Source organism: Ictalurus furcatus, chromosome 13 (genome assembly GCF_023375685.1).
Source record: "Ictalurus furcatus strain D&B chromosome 13, Billie_1.0, whole genome shotgun sequence".
Taxonomy (NCBI): Eukaryota; Metazoa; Chordata; class Actinopteri; order Siluriformes; family Ictaluridae; genus Ictalurus; species Ictalurus furcatus.
In genome coordinates this window covers 6,594,259-6,613,213 of record NC_071267.1, presented here as the reverse complement: position 1 = coordinate 6,613,213, position 18,955 = coordinate 6,594,259, and the positions used below count along the sequence as shown (strand labels likewise).

Genomic DNA, 18,955 nt, shown 5'->3' with positions numbered 1-18,955 from the left:
CTAGGTTTTGGGCTAATATATCCTGATACATAAGGAAAAATTCCTGAGACCATCAGTCTTCACACCATCTGCTAAACAGCCCTAGATCATCAATCAGTACGTTTACATGGACACATACTGAATTATCCATCACTATATTTTACAGAAGGTATCAGGTGCTTTCCCTTCTGTGCCAAATTGCTAGAGTTTGTTCCCATCTCCCATCCCATTCTACTTTTTGGTGGGGTGCTTTCTTTCAAACAGCTTCTGAAATTTTTAGCTGTATGAGTTTTAATGCTTATAAACTAATCACTAGTACATAAAATAATCCTAAATGAGTTGTGGTTCTTCTGAACTCAGATCACTAAGCCCTTCTTTGTGGCCCTGCGAGATGAGAACATTCAACAGAGGATACTGGGAGTGTTATTCGACCTGCTGGTGGACAATAAAAACCCGACTTGCTCCCAGACCATCAGTAGTGTCTTCAAAGGGGTAGGGGCGCAGTTTCTTGCAGACACTTGCAGAAACAGAAAAAATCTTGTTGTTATTATTATTAGTTTTCCTATTCTATGGTGTTTGTTGGTTTATGCCTTATAGATGGTATATCTGTTTATAGATTGCTGTGGATGCAGAGTTAGTGGCTAATGAATTGACTCCAATGGACAAGCCAAAAATGTCAGTGAGTGTGCAGCAGACTCGCCGGAGCAAGGTGCAGCCTAAGTAAGTGGCCAACTTGAATTCATCCAAACCCAACCTGAATTACTCTAAAGTGTTGGTCAAGCATGTTAATATTTTTTCCCCCACCAAAAGGACTGCGCAGGATGCCCCAACAGATGGTGGAGCAGTCTCCTGGCCGAGGGTCACATTTATTTTGGAGCTCCTACAGCACAAGAAGAAGCTAAAAAGGCCTCAGATGTTGGTGCCAGCTCTTTTTAGCCTTCTCTCCAGGTACAGCCATACATATTTATACATATTTAAATGTTTTAACTGCTTGCAATACCATAGGTTTTTTAAGTACACTCTGCTAGAAATGTCCTATTTTGTGATAAGAGCAGTGAATTAAAAAATCTGATTCTTTTCATCATCATAAATGTAGCGGTTCTTTTTAATGAAAGAGTTCCTCACAATGTAATGTGTGTTTAGTGGAACAGATCTGTATTTAATGCTCCATTGCTTGCTCTTTACCGCATTGCAGATGTTTGGAGGTGTCAACGGAGCAAGGGAATATGGAGTACACCAAACAGCTTCTCCTCAGTGTTCTCCTCAATGTCTGTCAGAAGCTCTCCCCACAGGGTGGACCAATCAGCAAGGGTATGTATTTACTGGCCCACATCAAAGGCAAATGCTGGTTTAAAGGGTCATGAAAGCTCCCTCTTTCAGCTCAAGTCTACCTCTCAATGACTACGTTTACATGGACAGCAGTAATCTAATTATTGACCTTACTCTGATTAAGATAATAATGTGATTAAGGTGTTTACATGAGTCGCTTTTAGAATATTCCTTTCATGTTCCCGTTTTACATGTTATAGAGCATAATTAGATCCGCCGTCCGACGTCCCTCCAGAATTTCACGTATCAACATACAGTTCGTCTTCGTTATGGTACCGTATACAGCTTTGGGTGTTTTTTTATTTAAAAAAAATTTACGAACGCTTTAAATGCAGTTAATTATTTGTAATGCTATACGTGCTAATAGACAACTGCTTGAAGCCGTGGGCTGCGTCTCGAACCACGTGCTTACCGTCTATATAGTAGCCGAGATACATGTATTTTTCCCCACTACAGGACTATAGTAGGTAAGTACGCGGTTTGGGTCACAGCCGAACTATCTTGTTCGCCCTAAAACGTAAAACTGCCGTGTGTGATCGTGTCCTGTCGCAAAATGCGGTGAAAACTCTCACACGACGTTCATAATGTGATTAAGGTGTTTACATGTCTGTAATACACGTCCATAATGCGACTAAAACAGGAGTACTCCACCTGTCTTAATTCGATTAGAGCTTAATTCGATTATGACCTTAATTAGATTAAGGTATGTAAAAATTGCTGTTTACATGGTAGTTTCTTAATCCAAGTATGGTCTTAATTGGATTAAGAGTGGATTGTTGTTGTCCATGTAAATGCAGCTACTGTTTTTGAAAAATGCAACTTAAATGGTCGTGGATGGCTGTGCGAAGAAGGGAGGGGGAGTAGGCGTGGCAGGGAAAGGCAGGACTTAAAGACGGATAGTGACCAAAAGTTTGCAGACGAGGCAGAGGACTTCTCTCCTCCTGAACCCCCAGGGCTAAATGGAGACACAGTAGCTAGCAGTGCAGGTCCTCTGCTCTATCTATTTGAATCATTAGCCCCTGGCGTGACTGTGGAGGAAAACATAAAATAATACCGGAGGCAGTGCACATGGGAGAAGTGTGGGAATGGTAACTAGGTAATAGGCTCGAGCTTTTCACAAATAAAAAGGCGAAGGCTCTTCCCTTCAACGCGGACTCTCCTTGCATGGTTTTGCACGCGATGGCCTGAGGAGCTTTAAGCGGTTTAATTAGCTAAAAGGCAAGTAAAACTGTCATGGTTAAAAATTACATTTACTTTTATGGCATTTGGCAGACGCCCTTATCGAGCGACTTACATTTCTCTAATTTATACAACTGAGCATTTGAGGGTTAAAGGCCCAGCAATGGCAGCTTGGCAGTGCTGGGATTTGAACTCATGCACTGATCAGCAGTCCAATGTCTTAACCACCGAGCTACCACTGACCACTGTAAATATACATGTAAATGTAAAAATTAGACACGTATTTAATTTGAAGGGATGCAAAAGTCCTCGAGACTGAGTACCGCATCATTGTGTAGACACAAACTGTTTGTATGAGCAAGTCTGAAGTCCACGTTTCTCCAATTCTCATAGCTCTCCCAAGTAAACACACTTGAACTCTTACACCACTGAAACGAACACCTGCGTCCCATTTGAATGCCTCTCTCATCTACTACATCTGTAGGAAAGCACCACGTGCTGTCATGAATAATTAAGAGACAGAATCTTCTCGTAGGATAAGAACACGCAGGCTCATGAATAATTTTGAGACACCAACATGTCATCAAAGTACTACAGTACATTGCCATGTCACTCATTGCCTGTGACGTATGACCAGACAAGATTTTAAACCAGGAAGCAGAAAAAAGCTCAAAATTAACCAGCTTTCTCCTACGATTAAAATTAACGGATGCTAAGGTTGTGTTTTATGATGTGCGATACGAACACCTCTGTTAAAATCTCAGAAAATGTAGTTTAGTGTTTCATGACGCTTTAAGAACCATTTAAAGAATTTCCCCGATATCGACTGTGCCACAGGGATTTATTTAATGAAATTGTAAAGCTATATTTATTTTCAGTGAAATAAGTGTTTTTCTGTTGGCTTAATTGTTTCGCATTTTTTACAGACATCTTGGATGAGGATAAATTTAGTGTGGAGCTAGTGGTTCAATGTGTGAGGACCTCGAACACACCTCAAACACACCACCACGCACTCCTGCTGCTGGGTACCGTAGCTGGAATCTTTCCAGTGAGTAATGTGCATACGTTTTCATAAACATGCTTGTGGCTGCACTTTTTTTTTTTTAATCTTTTTTTACAAAGACTATTAATGATTCTTTTTGTTCTTTGCTGTTCAGGAGAAAGTTCTGCACAATATCATGCCAATCTTCACGTTTATGGGGGCCAACATTATGCGACTTGATGACGCCTACAGCTTCCAGATCATCAACAGGACTGTGCAGATGGTTATCCCTGCCCTCATTCATGTATGTTGAAACCATGGTGGCTTTGCTTGAGGAGGACCAATGTTCACAATGGCTATGGGTTAATTGTGCCATAGAAAATGTTAAAGGATGTTTTCCTCATATATGATGATGAATACCTGGGTACACTTGAGTAGCGGAGAGCAGTTTATAGTCACTTTATTTCAGTAGGTTGTAGGATTCTTTTAGGGATTTATTAAAACTGCTTTACCTGTTGTTTACTGGTGTGCATAGCTTCCTCTCTTTATAACGATTAGACTTTTTTGGGGGTTTGCGCGTTTATGCTGCACTGATCTGAAACGGATGCTGATCCTCTTTCCGTCTGTTGCCACACATGAACCTGTTGCTTCTCTTTTGTCCATAAGGCTCATGACGGTAGGAGTACTCATCCACAGGGGCAAATGCAGGCTGTGGTGACGCGTGTTATACACGTTTTTGTTGATGCTCTTCCACACGTCCCTGAACACAGGCGTATACCCATCCTCAGGCAGCTGCTGGGCACACTGGGGCCTGCACATTTCCTCTGGGTCTTAATGCTGCTCTTGTTCAAACAGCATGCCACCAGCACTGCTATCAGCAGCACAGGAGCTGAGAAGGTACGCTGCTTTAATGTTTCTTAGGATTTTAATCTTTAATGTTTCTTGAATACTGGTGTCAGCAACATTTACTAAAATAATTGAGTTGCATATTTGTATATTGTTAGTATTTGCAACTTGCAATTGTGCAATTTTACTTTCCTATTGTCATGAGAGTAAAATAATTTGATTGTGTGCATCAGTGTGACTGCTACTGAGTACCAGAGGAAAGACCAAACCTCTCAGTAGGGCTGGGCGGTACAGCTAAACAATTTATCACGATATAATGTTTCATATCATTGTTTATTTATAAATTTGAATGTTTTTTAAACGAAGACCATTAGGAAAAAGGTTTGAATTTAACCACTGTGTTTTTCATTTGCCCACTTTATTAAGGCAAACAACAAATAATTTTAAACAGTCAAAAACAAAACAGAATTTAAACAAATATTTTCTTATATCTTATATGAAAATTAAATAAAGAAGTGTTGAAGAAACTCTTGAACTTAATAAATAAAATGTTACAAAAATGTGTGCAATGTAAGTGTAAACGTAGAACAATCAAGGCAAACTTTAAGGGAGATTCCTGTGACTCTTGGTGCTCTGGTTTGTGCTCAACCTGTTAGCATAGTTAGCCTAGCCTTGTCCTTGTCCTTGTCTGACGAGTCGAGCTCCTGCTCTGAGAACACTCACTGTCCTGAGCCGACATTTTAACAGAAAACACAAAAAGCGGCAAAATGTCACATTTCTTCCTTGCCCGCTGTTCAGAGTCACACGCAATGTACCTGTGCGGAGCACTGCGCATGAGCAGAACAAGTCTCTCGCAGCTTGTATTTATTTTTTTGCAAAGCTTACACACAACGGTGTTCTGATGTTGGTCAGACGAAAGGAAACCAAAAAAATATATTTTTTATTCACAATCTCCTCAGCAGGCTCTGAACTCATTTTCAAATGTGTTCTTGTGTTCTAATGTCACGTGGCGATGGCACAACCGAACCCCATAGATACTCAACTTGTTATTGGCTGTTTGCTTGACACTTGTAGCACACTCCTTTATCAAGAATATGATAGGCTATTTATGATCCAGGGACCGCGCAAGCATGAGCGTTGTTCATGCAACCAAACTTAATGTCTGTTTAAATGTAATTGCGCGGTATACCGAACATTTTTTCTTTCATTACCGATAAAGGTGTACCGTCGATAAATACCGTTACCGTTTTATCGCCCTGCGCTTCCCCTCAGCACGATCTTGTGTTTTGTCTACCATCAGCTGGTTATCTCTTACTGTCAGTGTCCGCGTACTCCCAACATGCCATGCTGCAACTGCTCATTCTGTGAGCTCGTAATCAGCAAATATTCTACAGAGAATCACTAGTCACCTAGTGTTAGCGCTGTTTGAAGGGAAAAGTGTGATCTCAAGGCATGCTTAGTATGGATGGATGTATCGATCAAATAACCAACGTTCTGATGCATCAGTGCAATGCGCAAACATCAGTGCGTGTATAATTTTTAAGATGGGCCATAGCCTGAGTGGCTAATTGAGAGAATCGGGAGAATTCCCGGTGGGCCGCTCATAAATCGGGCCGGCAGACTGCCACTCGCCCACTTTCTCTCTGTATCTCACACACAAGCAGAAAAGGCATGTGTGTTACATTATTGCGTGACTGATAACTAAAGTAATTAATTACACTACATTTATATTTAATGCAGCGCATAAATTTCTTATGCATTAAAATGTGACATTTTCTCACATCACTTGGCTCAGAGCATGCATGCATACACAAGCGCATATACCCAGGTCATTACCATGGAGAAACAAACCGTCGTCACATGCCGTGGCGCGAGGTAGCTGCCTAAAAAAAAGTATATTTCTTACTGAGATACTTCATATTTGTTTGAGTGCAAATCAACATTTTTTTCATAATGATACAGTTGGACTTTTTGTAACAGAAAACAATACTCAGTATGTCATTTGTTATTTATCTTTATACTTTTGTTGAAACATGTAAGTAATCTAACTGGGTAGTAAGAAGTTCTTCCACCATGAAAGAATATGGACAGGTCTTGTGCATTAAACTGAAAATGGGTCTCACTCCGGCCCTGAGATAGACCTTTATTTAGGACACTCTAATTCCAGCCACTTCATGTCAAAGTTTAAGTTCATCACGGGTCCTTATTTGCACTGAAAAGCGCAATAAATGTTTTCAAAATACGTTTCGGTCACATCTGTGAATTAATAGAAATGTTACAGATTGTGTGAAATTGATGCACTGTTTAATATCAGGCCCTTGAATCGGTCAAAGCGCAATCGCATCGTGGCAGTCAAGTCGCTGGCTAAAAGAATCGATATTCCATCGTATTGTCATGAAACTTGCGATTTACACTCCTAATGCTTACCGCACCAGACCATGAGCTTTTCCCGAGGCTCTGCACATGTCTGGGGTATGTTGCAAACGGCAGGACCACAAACTGTGTCTAGCCAACTTAAATGAAGTATAGAGAACAAAACTGTACACTGCTTGTCCTTGTCCTCACTTATGATATTCAGAGACTTCATTATCGTGCTTCACCCTACTTTTAGGTCATGTGCACTCTGAAGATGGTTTTCTTCTGGTTTTCTGTATTTGGCTGTATTTATCTTTCCCTCAGTTCTTTCCCAGTTCTTCCTGAGTAATTCATCAACATGGGGAAGCTCTGAGAATACACAAAAAATTAGATAAAAGTTTGCTGACCTTCAAAAATCGAGCTATAAAAATGGCAATATTCTCAAAAAAGGCCATATCCACTATTAGGACAATAATTTAGATGTTTTAAACAGAGCTCTAATGAATATGCTGGGAAGAGGACGTAATGTACTGTAGAAGTTAGCATGCACTAGTTTCAGTGTTCTGTGGATTTAGCGCATTTCTTATTTTGGCTATTAATTATATGAAAGTTGCCATTTTAGAGATGTTACAAATCAAATAATAAGCCAGCATCTATGTGTACATCAAGGTTCTTAACTGCAGTAGTGTTGTATTTATTGTAGAAGTCTTGTTGACGATTTAACTGTGTTTCAGGAAGCAGCACTGGAGCGGGATCAAGAGTTCTGGGTCTTCCTGTGTTGTGAGTTTGAAGTTCATGAGCAGCTGACATCTCTCATTAAAATTCTACAGTTCCTCTTGGGCCTCCCGAAGGAAAAAGAGGATGGTAGGTGCACCCTGTTCTCCCTCTTGTCCAGATCTTGTAATAAGTACATGTTATAACAAGTATATAGGTAACACGTATGGTTTTGCAAACCGTTATGCAGTGATGCCTATGAAAAATCTTCTAAATTCCTTCATGGACAAAAGGATATATTTTTGTTTATGTTCATTCTCTACAGTCCCGGAGAAGAGACTGGTGAGAGGAACCGTATGTCAAAAAACAGAGGAAAGTGCTTTAGATCTGGTTTTTAATGTAGAGGCCCACAGTGGAAAAGAGCTCCGACATTTCAAGTTCCTGTCTGTGTCCTTCATGGGACAGTTACTAGCCGCCAGCAGCTTTGTAGGAAAGGTAAGCTGTGTATTTTCAATTAAGGATATCATGGTCTAGTTTAAGGAAGGTTAAAAATAACTACACCTTTTATATTCGATTCATTTTAAGTTATTTTAATGTACTAATTTAGGTGGCTGATTGTGAGGATTTAACTGAAAGCTGTCTGCAGGAACTTCAGCAAAGGTGAGTGTCTGTCAGAAATTATTTTCAGTGTGCTTATGCTGTTCTTCTGTAAACATATTATGATATCATGATGGTTTTCTAGCCTGTTGGAGGAGAACCTGCGCTACATCTACACTGTGGCTCAGTGTGTCGAGGAGAACTCTGACAAACCCACAGCCAAGTTTTGGAGAGCATTGCTTAGCAAGTCGTATGATGTCTTGGATAAGGTACAATCAGCTCATCACAGATACTTCCACAAATGTTTTAAACATAAACATATTAAAAGTAACATATTGTGGATTACATTATGACCCAAGCACAGACTTGCCAACCTTTGCGTGTGAACTCCGCATTTTAACGTCAGAGTATGCTGCTATGATTTATCACTGAAAAAATACACACTTCTGTAACTCGAGAATGATTGACAGTTTTGTATTAACTGACACCCTAGAAGCCACTGTGCCCTTCCCCCATCTCGCATTAGTAATTTCAAAATAAAAGCTAAGAGGCAGATTTATTTCAGCTTTTACTTAGTATATCGATTTGTAGTGGGTCAAAAGTGAATGCACTTGTTAGTATTTGGTGCCATTGCTTTTGAATTGCTTGACTTGAATCAGACTCTTGCGTTAGCCTGCTAGAAGTATTCTAGCAATACCTTGCTGGAATTTTTGCCCATTCCCCCAGACAGAAGTGCTGTACCTCAGTCAGTTTTGTGTTCCTCTTTGCTCGTACACACAATTCAGTCCCCAAGTTTTCTATGGGATTGAGGTTTGTGATGACCACTCCAATAGTTTCACTTTGTTATCTTTAAGCCAACTATGGAGGTATGCTTTGGAACATTGTCTTGCTGAAAGACACAGTTGTAGCCATGTTTTAACTTTCTAGCTGTGGTCTTGAGGGTTTTTCTTCAGTATTTAATTTTATGCCGTATGCAAGTGATCTGTGAAAAGGCTATATCGAAAATGTTTTTACACTCCAGGAATACTCAGTGTTCCTCTTGCAGGTCTGCGTGCATGTGTTGGGTTGGGTGTATTCAAGGTGGGTGTGTGTTTGTGATTTTAAGATCCTTGTCTTCTCTGAAGGTGAATGCCCTCCTCCCTACTGACACTTTCATCATGGTGGTGCGGGGCCTGATGGGTAATCAGCTGTCATCAGTAAGGCGGAAGGCAATGGAGTTGCTGAACAACAGGTTGCAGCAGAGGACACGGTGGGAGGAGCAGCAGGTGCACACCTACATTAACTCCTTGGGCTTTATGGCTGTCAATTTTGTCTCTTAGTTCATATTCAGGCTTTATCCTAGTCAGAGACACATTCTTTTCAAATGAATACATTTTGTGGCCGATTAGTTTCAGAATATGTGATGTTTCATGCACAAATACAGTGTTTGGGTATTTGTTATTGATTCTCTCTGAGATGAACAGTTGACTAGTAGCTTTTAGAAATAGAAATATATATACAGGTGCATGTAAAAATAAAATAAATAATTCATATCGTGGGAAAGGTTTTTTTTTTTTTCCCTGTAATTTAATTTAAAAAATGGAACTTTCATATATACTAGATTCATTACACATAAACTGAAATATTTCCAGCCTTTTGTATTTTAATTGTAATGATTACGGCTTACTGCCCTGCGATGGACTGGCACCCCTCCAGGGTGTACCCCGCCTTGTGCCTGATGCTCCCTTGGATAGGTTCCAGGTTCCCCTGTGACCCTGAAAAGGAGTAAACGGTAGAGGATGGATGGATGGATGGATGGATTACGGCTTACAGCTCATGGAAATCAAAATCCAGTATCTCAAAATATTAGAATAAAGAATTTATAATACAGAAATGTCCTGATGACCTGAGAAGAACTCTAATCAGCGTATTAACTCAAAACACCTGCAAAGGTTTCCTGAGCCTTTAATCTCTGTCTGGTTCAGTACACAACCATAATCACAGGGAAGATGAATGTAAATTTTGCATTTCATTTGGAAATCATGGTTCCAGAGTCTGGAGGAAGAGTGGAGAGGCACAGAATCCAAGTTGCTTGAAGTCCAGTGTGAAGTTTCCACAGTCAGTGATGATTTGGGGTGCCATGTTATCTACTGGTGTTGGTCCACTGTGTTTTCTCACGTTGAGAGTCAATGCAGCGTCTACCAGGAGATTTTAGAGCACTTCATGCTTCATCTGCTGACAACCTTTATGGAGATGCTGATTTCCTTTTCCAGCAGGACTTGGCACCTGCCCACAAAACTACTAGTAACTGGTTTGCTGACCATGGTATTACTGTGCTTGATTCGCCAGCCAACACGCCCGACCTGAACCCCATAGAGAATCTATGAGAGACAAAAGACCCAACGATACAGACGAGCTGAAGGCCTCAAAGCAACCTGGGCTTCCAGAACACCTCAGCAGTGCCACGCCGCATTGATGCAGTAATTCATGCACACACAAAAAAAACCTGACCAAGTATTGAGTGCATAAATTTACATACTTTTCAGAAGAAATAAATAAATTCTTTATTCTAATAGTTTGAGATACTGGATTTTTGATTTCCATGAGCTGTAAGCTGTAATTATCAAAAAAGATTAAAAAAAAAAAAAAAAAAAGCTTGAAAGATATCACTTTGTGTAATGAATCTAGAATATATGAAAGTTCCACTTTTTGAATTAAAATTATGGGCATAAATGAACTTTTCCAAGATATAAACATTTTTTGAGCTGCAACTGTAGAATATACCAGTTGTATTTAGTCTTTTGGCCTTTTCTATGCTTAAGGTGGCTGTGCTGCTGGAACTCATTGATGACCTCTTGAGCATTGTGGGGCGGGGTTGTGGCCAGATTGGAGGACAAGAGGAAGAAGAGCAAGCCATTAACAGGCAAACAGCCCTCTACAGTCTGAAGCTGCTGTGCCGCAGTTTTGGTGCCCACCACCAGAAGGCATTCTTACCTGTACTGAGTAGGACAGTGGAGTTGGTGGCAAATCCCAGGGAAGAGAGAAATGTTATGAGCAGCGCTTTGCTCTGTGTGGCCGAAGTCACTAGCACACTGGAGGCTCTTGCCATCACCCAAGTACACAGGTACAGGGCTAGTTCTATTGTTCTATTAAGTGTAAAGAACTTCCTACATGCTAACAAATGTCAAAATGATTCTCCTCTACCACTACTAACATTTTAGCTTTGTTGGTATATTACTCTGTAGAACATTTTTTGATCACGTTTAAATCGATCTCTTGTAATTAGGGCTGGGTGCCACAAACTCACCAATGTTTCATAATTGAGGCCTATGAATTATGAATTCATATGTATTGAATAAAAAATGTTTAGGTGGGTGTATGTAGCACTTTTAACAGTGGACATTGTCAGAAAGCAGCTTTACTGAAATACAGATATGGATTTAGATTTAGAGCTCAACTGAGGCAGTGATTTGCAGACATGACATAAAGAAACCTCGAGAGGAACCAGACTCAATAGGGAACCTATCTTCTTCAGGGTGACACCAGATGCGATTATCAGCTCATCCACAGCTGTATACTATAAAGTCAAACTGTACTGAGTGTCTTGAAAAGATCTTCAGTTATCCACTGAATAATGAATGGGACTTGAGCATTGTTTTCAGTAAGTGCGAACTTCAGGCTATCCAGGTGAGACCAATCCACAGTAGTCTTCAGAGTATCTGTGCGGTGCAGTCCATAGCAATGTCACGGCAGGGCCATCCTCGGCAGGACCGAGTGATTCTCAGGTGAAGGAAGCTCCAAGCTGTTCTTCACGATGGGATTAAACATTTTTTTCATGTTGTAGGTGGGGGTTTCTGACAGTGTTAGGACTAATACTTCTCAAGCTAATATGGTCATTCATAGGTGAAACCACACCTTTCACTACACCAGAAAAGCCAGCATGTCAGTTGATAATATTTATTTATTATTTTCAACCAAATTACATCTTCATAAATTCGTAAATTTTTGGGAAGTTCAGTTGACCTTATTATCCCCAATATTTGTCTTTGTAATGGAAAAACCCTCAGTGAGGAGGTCTTTGTAGTTTATCTGGTATGTTGTTCATGGTGATGTCTAAGCTAGCCTTTTGGTATTGTACTAGCCACTGGTATTCTAACTAGCAAACCAGTGTGATTGAAGTGATTGCATAAACCAAGGCAGCTAACACAGCAAAATTTCATAATTTATTGATTGATCTTGAGCTAACACTCAAAGTAACTTGGTAACATTTTCCAGTCCCTCGTTTTTAAACAAACTTCAACATTTAGATGGGTAAGTTACTGCAGGTGTCCGAGCTAGATGGAAAGCAGCAAGTTTTTCTCCCCAAAATATGTTAAGTGCAAAAGTTCACTGTTTACTAGTATATCTTCAGCACCTCTGTGTACATATATTCTTAGAAACCAACATGAGCAAAAAATTGTGGATCGTGATCCAGCCTGAAAAAATTTATATTTTTGACACATGACTCACCCATGGATTCTGATTGATTGCATCACATTTTTTTGTGATTGCATCACATAACTGTCAGCTGCACATTCTTGCTGTGAATTTGCCATGCTGTTGTAGCTCATCCACCTTAATGTTGGCCATGTTTTCTGCTTATCACAGTTGTAAAGAGTGGTTATTTGAGTTACCATGGCCAGCTTGTCAGTCATGTGGTCAATCTCCTCTGACCTCTCTCATCAACAAGGCGTTTATGTTGCTGAACTGTTACTTGCTGGATGTTTTTTGTTTTTCACACCATTCTGTACAAACTATTTTGAGTGAAAATCCCAGGGATGACCAGGTGTTCCTAATAAAGTGGCTGGTGTTTTCAGGTCTTTAACTTGTATTGCCCTGAAATGCTTTTGAAGTATGATTCTGTTTTAAAATAGAATTTCTTACCCCCTGATGCAGAGTGAGTTTATTGAAGTCATTAAGTCATTGAAGTCATTAATTCTAACTACATATTTAGTCAGTCTTTTACTTGTACATTGTTCGTTACTAACTTTGACTTTATTTAACTTGTATTTTCTCCTTTGTCTAAACTCAATAATATTTATACTGTGTGTGTGTGTGTGTGTGTGTGTGTGTTGGTAAGGTTAATGCCAGCGGTTCTACAGGCCCTGAAGGAGCGCAAGGATCTTTTTTCTACAGAGGTGTATCTGTTGAGTGCAGTTACAGCCCTACAGAAAACAGCAGAAACTCTCCCTCATTTCATCAGCCCTTACCTTGAGGACACAATATCACAGGTAAACAAAATTAAATAAATAATAAAAACACATGCTCATATATACAAACTTTCGCAGAAAAACTCTACTGATTTGTGGAATGAACTCCCCACAGGAGCATTTAATCTAATTAATTTGAATCTTAATCTACCAATAATAGATAAATAATTAATTGTTCCATTACTATATTCTGTTGAGTATAGTCTGTATGCAATGCTGTATATGATCATTTTTAACCTATCTGCTGCTGTCTGCCTTTGTGGAGTAGGTGGCACGTCTGGCACGAGTTGCTGAACGTCTCTCCACCTGCCCTCAGCTGGCCGTTAGACTCTCCTCACTGAGTTCCACACTCGCAACAAAGGTTCCACCAAGGGTTTTAATGCCCACCCTGGCAAGGTGCTATAACAGCATGGTGGACTCTCAGCAGGTTTGTGTGATTATCCTTTATTTACAGCATAAAGATTTGATCGTATCATGTAATTTATTTATTTATTTATTTTTTGGGTATGTAGAGAAATTTTACATTTTAAAAGAAATTGATAATCTTTTATAGTACAAAATCACATGTATGTCTATTGTATGTTCTTTTCATTGGTTCAGAGCCATATTTGTCCTCTGATGAACATCCTGAAAGAGCATATTGGTCATATGGAAAAGGATCAACTCAATTCCCACCAGTCAGAGCTCACCTCCTTCTTCCTATCAGCTCTGGACATCCGTACCAAACATTGTCAGGTAAAACTCCTTCTGAGCATACATTTAAAGGTTAGTAGTTAGTAGTATAAGGTTAGTAGTTCTGCTGCCGAAGCTAATGTGAATTGTGTAGTAAGTGTAGTCAGGACCTGATATAGAATCATGGTGACGTGTCACCTGATGTGTTTGGGCAGGGAGATCTGGAAAAGACGGCTGAAATCGAGGGTTGTGTGATAGACTGTCTTCTCGTGATGGTCATGAAGCTTTCTGAGGTCACATTTAGACCACTGTTTTTCAAGGTAAGTGGAAAAAACACGAGTTATCTGTCGATCTTATTAAATTAATCAGTTAATAAATAAGCTAAAAACAAAACCTTTTTTTGTGGCAGCTTTTTGACTGGAGTAAGACAGAGGGAGCGCCTAAAGACCGAATGCTGACCTTCTGCAGGCTGACTGATTGCATTGCAGACAGACTGAAGGGCTTGTTCGTTCTGTTTGCTGGGCAGCTGGTGAAACCATTCTCAGACCTTCTCCGTCAACTGAATACTGCACACACCGGTAGAGAAATCCTTTTTGCAGAGCCACTTTATTCACCATTTGTATTGTTTTTTAGGAGTGTCCTCCGTCCCAACTTCACTTCTTACACAGATTAGTGAAAGAACATACTGTAGTGTGAACATGCTAAAGAGTGAATCTAATGTAGGCACTTTTCATTCAAATTTAGTATTTCCTAATCATAACAGAATAGGTCTGCCAAACACAACTCCATTATAGTTAATTATATTGATGTTCATAATTATAATGGTGCTTTTTACACTGCCCTGAGAGCTCGTGAACTGGCCTGATCCTGTGACTCTGTTTGTGCTTTAATAATTAGAACTAGAGCACTGTTGATTGAATTGATATGGTGCCTACTAAGGTGCATGTCTTCCAGTGGCACAAACACCCTTGTAAATGATTGTGTGCCTTTTTGCCTTTGAAACCCCTGTAGATGAGGCCTTCTTTGACTCAGAGGATGATGATGATGATGATGATGATGATGATGGTGCCAAGCAGAAGAGCAGTCTGTTGCTGCAATACACATTGGACTGTCTTCATAAGATCTTTCTGTATGACACACAACGATTCCTCAGCAAAGAAAGAGCGGATGCACTCCTTGTCCCCCTGGTAGATCAGGTGGGTTTAACAGCTTTATATACTTCTTATATACTTTATGTGCACACTTCCTGGCAAATTTTGAAACTTTATTATATCCCTGATGATGCTTAATGACACTTTAACTGCGTGTAGTTTTTGGTCATTTCTTTGGTAATTATTGTTGTTATTATTATTATTTTGTTGTTGTTGTTAAAAGTGCAAATATACAAAAAAGATATGGGATATTCAAATTTAAGCAAAGGCAAAAATAAAATTGTTTGACACGGAGAGCAAATAAAAATAGAATAGGATGACCGTTTGTTTGCTTTTATTCAAAATAGTCATTAGTGTGTCTGTAATGTGCCACTTTTTAAGAGAAAATACAATTAAATAAAATTTATTTTGTTGGATTAAAGACAAATAATTTCTCGAACTGGATGAGTGGCAGTAATGCACTTGCTGTTTGGTTATGTGACCCAAACATGCAAAGAGCCATCAGGTTTGTGATTATGATGATTATGCACTCACATATTCATGTTGTTCATTGGCAGTTGGAAAACATGCTGGGCGGAGAGCAGGTCTACGAGGCCAGAGTCACCAAGCACTTGGTTCCGTGTGTAGCACAATTCTCTGTTGCCATGGGTGATGACTCGCAGTGGAAAGTTCTCAACTACCAGATCCTGCTGAAGACACGCCACAGCTCTCCCAAGGTAACAGCAGCAAAAATAGCAGAACACTCCCTATTGTCGCACTGTTATATATAAATAAAATATATAAATAAACTATAAATCTTTTCAGTTTCGCCTCTCACATATATGTAAATTGATGATGTCACATGTAATTTGCTCAAAGTTTGTGTATGTGTTTCTCCTGTGGTGCAGGTGCGCTTCTCTGCTCTGCTGATGTTGGTGGAGCTGGCAAGCAAACTAAAGGAGAACTACATGGTGCTTCTGCCAGAGAGCATCCCGTTTCTGGCTGAGCTTATGGAAGGTAAGCCAGGAGAGTGTGTTCATATACAGTCCCTCCTTATGTATCTTCCACTAATCATGGTCTTAATCTATCACCTCTAAACCAAACTCTGACATTTTTAACTGAGCTTAGTAGACTACTCGCTCTGGTCTCTGACTTGTGTTGTTATTTTTAAGTGCTATTAATATACATGTTGATACTGATCTTGCTGACTTTATGTTGAAGACACAAACACAATGTGCCCTCATATACTCATTTGTCTGTATTAATCCACTTAACTTGCTAACTAGTTAGCCAGACATTATGTTACATTGCAGGGCAACCAAAACATCTGACTTGGCATCACACTGGAGTTTCCACTTGCATATCCTTTTGCGATCTTACATCAATTAATTCACAATTTTTCTCTGCTTCTCTACTAAAATGTTAATGCTAGATAAGATCTCACTCCAGCCACACTGTTTCCATAGCCCTTGATTTACATGCCGCTAGGCTTGTACCTTCCTCTCACTCTACCTGGTTCACTCCTGAACCCCGGGTCATGAAAGCAGTTAATATAGAGCCTTGACCAGCTATACCAGGTTTGAAGAAATGTGATTTAGGTTCTACTGATCTAAGTAACAACAACCAGGCAACATCTAATCTGCTTTTTGTTGCTGGCCTGCTAAAAAAAAGTCGTTACCTTCCAAGTGCAGTTGTAGCCAATAATAAAGACACTTCCAGCATGGCTTACATCTCCTCCAGAGCACTGAGACTGGTCTAATAAGGGTTGTTAATGACCTCCTCGTTTGCTACTCACTCTGGTGATCTTAATATTCTTCTGCTTGACCACAGCTCTGTATTTGATACCATCTCCCATGATGTATTTATTGCCTAACTCTCTGCTACTGGTGTTACTGGTGTTACTGGTGCTGCCCAGTCAATTTCCTACTTTACAGACAGACCATAAACAACCTACCGCTCCTATTACAGCTTTCACTGCTCAATCATGGCCTCAGTTTTCCCTGTTCTGCTGATTACACTCAAGATATTATTATTATTATTATTATTGTTATTATTGGTTATATCTGATAAACGTGACTGTGCTCATGTGACTTTTCTTTTTCTGAACAATTTGTTGATTAATCTGTTAACCATGTTGTGTTATGGTAATTCATTATCAGCTCTGGGTATTTTAAAATCTCAACATGTAAATGTGTCTTGTTGCTGCAGATGAATGTGAGGAAGTGGAACACCAGGTACAGAAGACTATTCAGGAGATGGAGATGATCCTGGGAGAATCGTTACAGAGCTACTTCTAATACAAGCATCTAAAAAACCTTCTTTAATGGGAACATGCTCTATTGCAGATTCAGCATAATTTTTTTTTTCTGCCACTCTTCCTGTCTCATGTACCACACACTTTTTAAGTAATTTTTAAAAAGCCTTCACAGCCACTGCCAAGATGGTCTTTCTTTGTACCTTTTGCATAACAGACTATCTGTTGTGCATTTCTTCTGCCAGCAGTGACATTTGAATTGCAAGTGTTCTGTTTAACACAGTTTAGTAATGAAGCAACAAATCCAGATGATTGTCTCCAATAAATTCGTCTGCCGAGTGCTATGATGTGGGTTGTCTTCTGTTCCCTTTATTCTCTCACGCTTACAACCGTCTAAACGGTTGAACACGGTTGTTACTTTATTCACACTAACAAACAACACCATGGCTGCACCCTGTATTCACACTCTAACATTTTTACATGTTTGCCTTAACTTTTATACATCAACTTTTGCAGGACTTTGCTCCTATTGGGCCTTTGACCCAGACTCAGTCTGGTCAGTGATGTCACCTCTGGACAGAGTGCTGAAGGATTGTAGTGGCACATCACCTTGGATTTAACCCTTCCATTTCTAAAGAATTTAGTCTTTTAAAGCACAAATCGGACAAATCGGTAATAAGGTGTATTTATTTGTTTATAAAGTTTATATACATGGTAGTCCCAAAAGTCTCCATACATAGTGGACTGTTTCCCAGCGCCACGTTGGTTGTGTCTTCATCAGTGGATGTTTGTGGACGTCCATTTTTCGGTTCGTCCGCAACACCTCCAGTTTTTTGATTTGTTAATAAGTTTGGCAACAATGTTGTGTGATGTGCTTGCCATGTTTCCTGTTAGTAAGCATGAGTTCAATACGTTCTTCTTTTGTCAAAGTCATTCTTAAAGGCTATCTGAAAAATATATAATATTTAAAAACTAGTATAAAATGTTTGGAAGACATTTAGCTAAAAAGTGTTCATTTCCCCCATGTATGGAGACTTTTGGGACACCTTGTAGTCATGTATCTGAGAAAAAAAAAAAAAAACACAAGCAAGCTATGTGGTCCAAGCATCCATCACAAACAGCACAGTGACCAGTTCTTGCCATGTTTGTTTATTTATTTATTTTACAAAATTTATACCGTTTACATCCTGGCAATGCAGAAACAGCTATTTGAACTTTCCCCTGTCCATATGAATTATTATACCCCAACCCGTTGTACATGGCCTCAGAAACTGGTGCTAAACATGCCTTTCAATTTATTACATTTACATTTGGCAGACACCCTTGTCCAGAGAGACTTACTTTCATTTATACATCTGAACAGCTGAGGGTTAAAGGCTTTGCTCAGGAGCCCGATGGTGGCGCCTTGGCGGTGCTAGGGTTTGGTCTCATGACCTTCTGAGCAGTAGCCCGACGAAAATCACACATTTACAGCTCTTTGAGTAAATTAAGCTCTGCCCAGAACGGATTAACATGGTTTACTAACCTCAATATTCATTCATTTATTCATCCATTCTCAATAAGCTTTTTATCCTGGTCATGGTTGATCTGGAGTCCATCCTGAGAACACTGGAGACAAGACGGGAAGACGCCCTGGGTGGAATGGCAGTCCATCACCGAGCACTTTGCACAAACATGGACAGCATCGCCA

At 39.8% G+C, this 18,955-nt stretch overlaps 1 protein-coding gene across 1 annotated transcript in view; it reads left to right on the top strand.

Annotated features, from left to right (window-relative positions):
• heatr1 (HEAT repeat containing 1) overlaps positions 1–17,612 on the top strand; it is a 33,344-nt gene extending 15,732 nt beyond the window's left edge. The window contains exons 24-45 of the mRNA XM_053639937.1: positions 340–471; positions 596–699; positions 790–927; positions 1,175–1,290; positions 3,414–3,535; positions 3,645–3,773; positions 4,136–4,366; positions 7,405–7,534; positions 7,710–7,879; positions 7,992–8,044; positions 8,127–8,250; positions 9,106–9,246; positions 10,783–11,084; positions 13,080–13,230; positions 13,478–13,636; positions 13,810–13,944; positions 14,097–14,201; positions 14,291–14,459; positions 14,893–15,077; positions 15,590–15,748; positions 15,920–16,028; positions 17,220–17,612. Of these exons, the coding sequence (XP_053495912.1) occupies positions 340–471; positions 596–699; positions 790–927; positions 1,175–1,290; positions 3,414–3,535; positions 3,645–3,773; positions 4,136–4,366; positions 7,405–7,534; positions 7,710–7,879; positions 7,992–8,044; positions 8,127–8,250; positions 9,106–9,246; positions 10,783–11,084; positions 13,080–13,230; positions 13,478–13,636; positions 13,810–13,944; positions 14,097–14,201; positions 14,291–14,459; positions 14,893–15,077; positions 15,590–15,748; positions 15,920–16,028; positions 17,220–17,308 (3,153 nt within the window). The 3' untranslated portion in view covers positions 17,309–17,612. The remainder of the gene's footprint in view (positions 1–339; positions 472–595; positions 700–789; positions 928–1,174; positions 1,291–3,413; positions 3,536–3,644; positions 3,774–4,135; positions 4,367–7,404; positions 7,535–7,709; positions 7,880–7,991; positions 8,045–8,126; positions 8,251–9,105; positions 9,247–10,782; positions 11,085–13,079; positions 13,231–13,477; positions 13,637–13,809; positions 13,945–14,096; positions 14,202–14,290; positions 14,460–14,892; positions 15,078–15,589; positions 15,749–15,919; positions 16,029–17,219) is intronic.
• Positions 17,613–18,955: the final 1,343 nt, after the last annotated feature.